Consider the following 8,859-nt stretch of genomic DNA (forward strand, 5'->3'; position numbering starts at 1 on the left):
CGAATCCACAGAGATTGTTGGTATGAAGCAAGCTATGGTCACCTTGCAAATCTCAGTTAGGCAGATTAAATCTGTTTATGGTGAGTTCGAATATTAATAATAAATAAATAATAAAAGGATAGAAATACTTATGCAGATTCATTGGTAGGAATTTCAGATAAGCGGAATGGAGGTGCTGTAGAGCTCTCGGACGCCTGCCTTCCTATTGCTTCAATTCAATCCTGAGTTTACTCCTTTCCATGGCAAGCCTTGTATAGGGGTTCACTATCAGCTGTGGCTACTTTCATTCCTCTCGGGGAAATAACCTGCACGGCTGTCACTCGCACAGCTAACCAGTCTGGAGGCATCACCCATGGTTGATAGCTACATCCCATCCTTGCAGTGAAAGCTAATGCACGCACTCTGTCACAGTACGGCCAATCACCGGTTGGTTCCCGCTCCTACTGGAATAGAATCCCTCTTTTGCGTTTGTCACTAACGCCCAGCAGGTTAAAGTTTGAAGCACGTCACAGTCATTCATGAACGGAATCCTACTCGGAACACCACAGACAAGGTGAGACTTTCCGGATTCCCAGGATCCTACTCGGAACACCACAGACAAGGTTGGACTTTCCGGATCCAGATGAATGCCGCCATCTATCTAGCTTATACCACGAAGATTCTATTGGGGAATCTAAGGGATACACATTCAAGCTTCTTTGCATGTAGAACGTAAGTGGTTGTCAATCACGCGCGTTCATGAGTGAGAATGATGATGAGAGTTATTAGCTCATCACATTCATCATGTTCTTGAGTACGAATGAATATCTTGGAATAAGAATAAGATAGAGAATTGAATAAAAGAAAATAGAACTTCATTAATCTTTGAGGTACAGCAGAGCTCCACACCCTTAATCTATGGTGTGCAGAAACTCCACCGTTAAAAATACATAAGCAAGAGGTCCAGGCATGGCCGAATGGCCAGCCCCTAAACGTGATCACAGGATAGAAAATACCATCCAGGATGTCTAATACAATAGTAAGAGGTCCTATATATACTAGACTAGCTACTAGGGTTTACATGAGTAAGTAATTGATGCATAAATCCACTTCCGGGGCCCACTTGGTGTATGCTTGGGCTGAGCTTGATCTATCCACGAGATGAGGCTTCTCTTGGAGTTGAATTTCGAGTTATGATGTGCTTTGGGCGTTCAACTCCGGATTATGACGTCTTTCTGGCGTTTAACTCCAGAAAGGAGTGTGTACTTGGCGTTCAACGCCAAGTTGCGTCGTCATTCTTCGAATAAAGTATGGACTATTATATATTGCTGGAAAGCCCTGGATGTCTACTTTCCAACGCCGTTGAGAGCGCGCCATTTAGAGTTCTGTAGCTCCAGAAAATCCATTTCGAGTGCAGGGAGGTCAGAATCCAACAGCATCAGCAGTCCTTTTGTCAGCCTTTTTCAGAGTTTTGCTCAAATCCCTCAATTTCAGTCAGAATTTACCTGAAATCACAGAAAAACACACAAACTCATAGTAAAGTCCAGAAATGTGAATTTAACATAAAAACTAATGAAAACATCCCTAAAAGTAGCTCAAACTTACTAAAAACTATATAAAAACAATGCCAAAAAGCGTATAAATTATCCGCTCATCATTGTCCGATTGGGTTATCGCTTCTAGTAACCGTTTTTGGTTCATAGTTGTTTATACCGGCGGCCCGTGGGCTCTCGCGTAGTTGTTCGTTATAATGGTAGTTGATGACCTCCCGGGGTGATCAGTCCCGGGTTAGGCGTTGTCGTTAGTCATGACAAGACGATTTATCTGAAAAACGGAGATAAAAGAATGGAGAATTTGCACAAGTATGTCTTATTCAGCAGTCGTATAAAGGACACATAAATCGCTATGAGAATTTCAAAAGATAAATGAGCAAAACGACTACTTAGCTAGCCTGGTCGGTGCGCCGGCCCTTCCTCTAGGAGTAGAATCTTCTTAGGTTGTCCGCATTCCAAGTTCTCGGGACTTCCTTGCCGTCGAGTCTTTCTAGTTTGAATGCTCCTTTTCCCATCACTTTCTTGAGTCTATATGGGCTTTCCCAGTTGGCCGCCAGCTTGCCTTCTCCGGGGGTCGGCAGGCCGATATCATTTCGCCTCAGGACGAGGTCGTTTGGCTCGAATTCCCTCTTGAGCACTTTGGTGTTGTAGCGGAGCGCCACTCTTTGTTTTAGCGCCGTTTCTGTCAAGTGGGCCATTTCTCGGGCTTCCTCTATCAGGTCCTTTTCTACGGCTTCCTCCACCCCTTTCAAAAGAAGTCGTGGGCTTGGTTCTCCGATTTCTACGGGTATTACCGCGTCCACCCCATACGTTAACCGGAAAGGAGTTTCCTTGGTGGAGGACTGCTCAGTTGTTCGGTAAGACCAGAGGACCGACGCTAGCTCGTCGGCCCAAGCACCCTTCTTATTGTCCAACCTCTTTTTCAACCCTGAGAGGATAACCTTGTTGGCGGACTCCACTTGTCCGTTCGTCTGAGGGTGTTCTACCGAAGAGAACCTTTGCCTTATACCCAGGCCGCTGAGAAACTCTGTGAATTTCTTGTCGGTAAACTGCGTGCCATTGTCCGAGATGACGACTTCTGGTATCCCGAATCTTGTTATCACCTGCCTCCACATGAATTTTCTGCAATTGGCCGAGGATATGCTAGCCAGTGGTTCGGCTTCTATCCATTTGGTATAGTAATCAATCGCTACTATGAGATATTTGACCTGCCCCGGGCCGACCGGGAAGGGCCCTAAGAGGTCGACTCCCCACTGAGAGAACGGCCGGGAGGTCGTTAGCAGGCTTAACTCGGAGGCCGGTGCCTTGGCAAAGTTGGCGTTCTGTTGGCACTTAATGCATTTTTTGACAAACTCTTTGGAGTCTGCCATCATCGACGGCCAGTAGTACCCAGCTCGGATTAACTTCCTTGCTAGGGCTTTGCCTCCGATGTGGTGCCCACAGCAGCCCTCATGGACTTCCCTGAGGACGTAGTCCGTTTGGTCGGGGTGCAGGCACTTCAGTAGGGGTTGGCTGAGCCCTTTTCTGAACAGCTGTCCTTGGATGACGGCGTATTTGGCCGCTTCCCTCCTTAATTTCACCGCATCCTTTTCGTCACCAGGGACTTGGCCGTGTTCTAGGTAGTTGGTGATGGGGTCTAGCCATGAAGAACTTAGGGTTGTTATGTGTAGTGCAATTGTAGGTTCCCTTGTCATGCCTTGGATGAGAGACCGGTTTCCCTCCCCTGGCTTCGTGCTGGCTAATTTTGATAGGAGGTCTGCTCGTGTGTTCCTTTCTCTGGGTACATGCTGGACCGTGACCTCGTCGAACTTTTGGCTCAAGCTTTTGACCTTTTCCAAGTACTTCTGCAACAAGGGGTCCTTGGCTTGATAGCTGCCGTTTACTTGGGAAGTGACGACTTGGGAATCGCTGCATACTTCCAGCCTTTTTGCGCCGACCTCTGTTGCTAGGGTCAAGCCTCCTATGAGGGCTTCGTATTCTGCTTGGTTGTTCGAGATGGGAAACTCGAATCTGACCGACTGTTCGTATACGACCCCGTTTGGACTTTCTAGGATGATCCCGGCTCCTCCGAAGGTCTGGTTGGAGGCTCCGTCCACATGGAGCTTCCACCGTGTACCCATGTCTTCGCCTGGGTCTCCTGTTACTTCAACCAAAAAATCCGCCATGGCCTGCGCCTTGATGGCTTGCCGGGGCTCGTACCGTATGTCATATTGAGAGAGTTCGATGGACCAAGTCATCATTCTTCCCGCCAGGTCGGGTTTTTGGAGAACTTGCCGGATCCCTTGGTCCGTTCTGAGGACCACTTAGTGACTCTGGAAATACTGTTTTAACCTTCTCGAGGAAGTTAGGAGTGCTAAGGCTAGCTTTTCCAACTTGCTATATCTTAACTCTGCTCCTTGTAGGGCCCTGCTTATGAAGTAGACTGGTTGTTGGGTCCTCCCGTCCTCCCGCACTAGTACTGCGGCCAGGGCTTCGCTTGTTATAGCGAGGTACAGGTACAGTGGTTCCCCGTCCCTTGGCTTCCCGAGAACGGGAGGTGCCGCTAGGATTTCTTTGAAGTGTTGAAAGGCTTCTTCGCACGCGGGTGTCCATTCAAACGCCATCCCTTTCTTCATGAGGTTGAAGAATGGCAGGGCCTTTGTCGCCGAGGCCCCGAGAAACCGGGAAAGTGATGTCAATCGCCCTGCCAACCTCTGGACTTCCTTGACACAGCCCGGGCTCTTCATCTGAAGTATTGCCTGGCATTTCTCCGGGTTGGCTTCTACCCCTTTCTGAGTTATCATAAATCCCAGGAACTTGCCGGCTTCCATGGCGAAGGCGCACTTGAGGGGGTTCAGCCTCATACCATGTTGACGGAGGGACGCAAACACACTTGCCAGGTCGTTTAGGAGGTCGTCAGGTCGTGTTGTTTTTGCCAGGATGTCGTCCACGTAAACTTCGACCGTTTTCCCTATGAGGTCGTGGAATATCCTGTTCATCAGCCTTTGATATGTCGCCCCTGCATTTTTCAAGCCAAACGGCATTACCTTGTAGCAGAAAGTTCCTCCTGGCGTTATGAACGCCGTTTTGTCTTCGTCTGGTCGGTGCATCGGTATCTGATTGTAACCGGAGTAGGCGTCCATGAAACTCAGATATCGGTACCCCGCCGCGGCGTCGACGAGTGCATCTATGTTGGGGAGGGGGAAGCAATCTTTGGGGCATGCTTTGTTAAGGTCAGAGTAGTCCACGCACATTCTCCATCTGCCATTGTGTTTTTTCACCAATACCACATTTGAGAGCCACGTCGAGTAGTCCACTTCTCGTATGAAGCCTGCTTCTAGGAGGCCGGCCGTTTGCTTGGCTACCTCCTCTGTTCTTTCTGCCGACATCTTTCTCCTTCGTTGAGCCACTGGGCGTGCTTCCGGCTTGACGGCTAGGTGATGTGAGATGATTTGTGGATCAATGCCCGGCATGTCGGCTGGCGTCCATGCGAACAGGTCTTTGTTGGCCCTTATCATTTCAATCAAAGGCTCTTTCAACTCATGTGGGAGGTTCTTGTTAACGAATGTGAACTTTTCCCCTTCGTCACCGATGCTAAATTTCTCCAGGTCCCCTTCTGGTTCCGGCCTCGGGTTGTCCTCTACTCTGGCATCGAGGTCGGCTAGGAATACGCCAGATGCTTCCTTGGACTTCTTTCTGAGGGAAAGGCTGGCGTTGTCACAAGCGACCGCCGTCTCGAGGTCTCCTCTTATGGTCCCTATGGATCCATCATCGGTGACAAACTTCATAACTAGTAGCATGGTGTTGATTATGGCTTCAAAATCATTGATTGTTTTTCTTCCCAAGATGATGTTGTAGGCTGTGGAGTCTCGGAGGATCACGAATTTGGCCATCGCCGATCTTCGGCCTTGCATCTGTCCTACCGAGATCGGTAGGGAAATGACTCCGTCCGGTTTGATGAAGTGGTTGCCTAACCCGATAACCCCGTGCTGGTGGGTCGTCAGGTCGGTATCCTTCAGCCCCAGTGCGTCGAACACATTGCGGAACATGATGTTTGAATCAGCCCCAGTGTCGACAAGGATCCGTTTGACGAGGCCGGTTCCCACTCTGGCCGTTATGACCATGGGAGGGTTTTCCGGGGCGTCGCTGAACCATTGATCTTCTGGGCCGAAAGAAATGGACGGAGGTTTTTTGGTACTCTGCACAGGTGGAGATGAGATCGCCAGAACCTTGGCGTCTTTCTTGTGTGCCGACCGGGATTTTGGTGCAGCGTTTTTTGCCGTTACCACGTTTATTACCGTGAGGCCATGGTCTCTATCTTCGGGCTCCGGTCGCCGTTTGGCCGAGCGTGTCTTGTCTTCCTCGTCCTGATCACGATAACGCCTTCTCGGCTCCCTGATGAGATGGGAGAACGCTGCTAGCTTTCCTTCCCTTATCACCTGTTCTAATGCATCCTTCAGGTCGAAACAGTCCTGTGTTTGATGGCCATATCCCTTATGGTAGTCACAATAAAGGTTCTTGTTTCCACCCGTGCGATCCTTTAGTGGTCGGGGCTTCGGAAGAATTCCCTTCTCAGCTATTTGTTGATAGACTTCCACAATGGGGAGGGTGAGTGGAGTGTAGTTAGTAAACTTCCCGACTCGAGGGAACGGCCTAGGAGCTTTGTTTGATGCTTCCTCCCTAACCTTTTCTTTTGCTCTCTCCCCGTCGCCACCGGACTGCCGAGCCTGGCCGTAACCGGACTGCCGCTTATTGGCAGCCACGACTCGGCTGACCTCCTCGTCGTTTATGTACTCTTTGGCCACCGTTTGGATTTCTTGCATCGTCCAAACCGGCTTCGTGGTAAGGTGTTTTCGGAAGTTCTCATTGAGGAGGCCGTTCATCAGGCAGAGACTGGCTACCGAGTCGGTTAAGCCGTCGATTTCCAAGCATTCGTCGTTGAACCGATCTAAGTACCTCCTGGTCGGCTCTCCCTGTCTCTGGGTTACCCCGAGAAGGTTGATAGGATGCTTGGCCTTTGCTATTCGCGTTGTGAATTGAGCCAGGAATGCGCGGCTGATGTCTGCGAAATTGTAGATGGAACCTTGAGGGAGGCCGTTAAACCATCTGATCGCTGGTCCTGCTAGGGTCACCGGGAAGGCGCGGCATCTTACTTCGTCGCCTACTCCCTCTAGATTCATCCTGGTCTCAAAGGCCGTGAGGTGTTCAAGAGGGTCTTGAGTTCCGTCGTACCTCATGTCCGTTGGCTTGTCGAAGTGTTTCGGCAGCCGGACCTCGAGGATAGATCGGTGGAACGGGGTGGCGCCCATTATCACAGGTTGTCGCGTTCTTCCGTCTTCGCGACCTCTTGTCGCCCGATGGGTCGGTCTGCCGCGGGAGTAGATGATCGTGTCGTTTCGTCTCCTCATTATGGGTGACTCCTCCCGTGAGCTCTCCGCTTCCGTCCGCAGGCGGCTTCGGCGAGAGTCTTCCTCCTCGCTCCAGGGAGACGGGGTGTAGCTCGGATCGGTAGATCGTCCGTCCCGCTCCCGGTCGGCAAGCTGTCGCTCCAGGTTCTGGACTCTGTGGCGTAGCTCTTGCATTATTATGGCGCTATCGCCGCCCGTTCCTCCGAATGGGCGTGTCCTCGTGTGTCGATGGGGGGACCTTCGCCGCCCCCCTTGCGAGGCGACGGAGGCTGCCCCCTCCGCTCCGGCAGCCCGGCCTTGGTCGCCGGGACCCAGTACAACTTCCATTTAGACGTCCCCACAGACGGCGCCAATGTTCGGTTGTCGGGTTCCTGACAGATCGGGTGGATAAGTGAAGGGGTGAGGACGTCTTAATCTGGGTCGCACTGTAGGAGGGTTACCGGATAGCCGAGCACTTGTCTTGGAGAGATGCTGAGGGGGGTGCCACCTGCAAAGACACTCCGACGCTCAAGTCAGTAATGTGCAGGCGGGCAGAGTGATAAGTGAGAGGATGTGACGTACCTCGGGGGAAGAGCCAATCTTCCCCTTTTATACATGTCAGTAATGGGCCCCACGTGAGGTCAGGCCCAATTCTCCAAGGACGCTGCCATGCAGCCGTGTGTGAGCCGTACAGGACGCGTGTCCGGGTCGGTCGGAGTGCAGGCATCCGGGTCGGGTAGAACTCGGGCCAGGTCGACCCGTGTGGACCTTGGGCCGGGCCATAACATTATTTATATTAGTAACTCATATTATATATATTATTACTTGTATTTTAATATATCCTATTTTCATAATTATCAGTTTAAGATATTTATAACTTGAATCGCTGACTCAACAGCTCCAAATCGTGACACATGCCACCTCCCTTGCTACCACATCATCATCACTTTATTCTTTTATTTCCATTCAGCCGAACCAAAAGGGAAAACGAAGGGAGAGACTGTGAGTGAGAGAAGAGAGATTCTATGGAAGTCATGAACCTTCGGTGTTTGATTTTTTGAGATCTGTAACTCTAATAAAATATCTAATCTGATAAGAGTGTTCGCATCCTCCTCTTCTACACATTGACATCACTTTTGTTCGGTAGAAGTTGATAGTGACATAGCTCCCCTTCCCTTTGTGTTCAGTCAATTAGAGTTCTATGAAGTACAGACGATTTCTGACGTTTGTTTCTTCAGCAGCTCGATCAAAAAATTTTTTCGGAGTTTTCGTTGTTTTAATTTCATACGGAGGTAGGTTTGATAATTTTATAATAATTAAATATGAATTTGATAAGTGAATGTTAGTTTGATTGATTATTGTTGAGTTTGATTGAGTTTTATGTTGAATTTGGTTGAATTATTGTTATTTTTTAGATTATGGTTTGGCTTTGGTGGTTTCAGATCAAAACCGAACTATTTTGAGTGAATTTTTGGACGAATTTATCTGAAAATACTGAAAAATATTAATGCGTTCTGATGGTCGAAAGATTAAATTAAAAGTTATGAAAAGTCGGTAATTATAAAGCTCAAAAATGAACTTAAAAATCAAGCAGAAAACTTGAAGAATTTTGGGAATAGGATTCGGACCTTTGGTAAAGCTATAATCATGAAAACAAAATTTATATTTGAGATTGAAATGGTAATTTAATAAAAACTTGATGTTAGTTTTATAATTATCTACGTTTTGGGGTATTTTAGTTAATAATTAACAAGTTCAGGAATAAAATAGGTATTTTATAAAGAATGCAATATTATTTTGGCAATTATATTATATGTAAGAATATTTTAATAACATATAAAATATGTTAGGGTAAAAATATAAATATTTTAGAAAGCTCAAAGATGCAAAATAATTTATAAAAGATTAATGATAAAGGTCAAGTTAATAAGTTTTGGGTAATAAAAAAAATCATTATTATC

General features: G+C 48.1%; 1 protein-coding gene across 1 annotated transcript; it reads right to left on the reverse strand.

Annotated features, from left to right (window-relative positions):
• Positions 1–4,659: 4,659 nt before the first annotated feature.
• On the reverse strand, positions 4,660–7,246 carry LOC130934260 (uncharacterized). The gene is made up of 2 exons (XM_057863846.1): positions 4,799–7,246; positions 4,660–4,698 (listed from the first exon to the last, which is right to left on the reverse strand). Exons 1-2 carry the CDS (start codon positions 7,244–7,246, stop codon positions 4,660–4,662), a joined length of 2,487 nt encoding a protein of 828 aa, XP_057719829.1.
• Between the last annotated feature and the right edge of the window lie 1,613 nt (positions 7,247–8,859).

Source organism: Arachis stenosperma, chromosome 6, assembly GCF_014773155.1.
Source record: "Arachis stenosperma cultivar V10309 chromosome 6, arast.V10309.gnm1.PFL2, whole genome shotgun sequence".
Lineage (NCBI taxonomy): Eukaryota > Viridiplantae > Streptophyta > Magnoliopsida > Fabales > Fabaceae > Arachis > Arachis stenosperma.

Bases quoted from the DNA above. Each gene is read 5' to 3' on its own strand.
- LOC130934260 (XM_057863846.1), bottom strand. From the start codon at position 7,246: ATGGAAGTTGTACTGGGTCCCGGCGACCAAGGCCGGGCTGCCGGAGCG. The intron at 4,699-4,798 runs GTATTGGTGAAA...TCCCCAACATAG, and splicing joins CGACGTGGCTCTCAAATGTG to ATGCACTCGTCGACGCCGCG.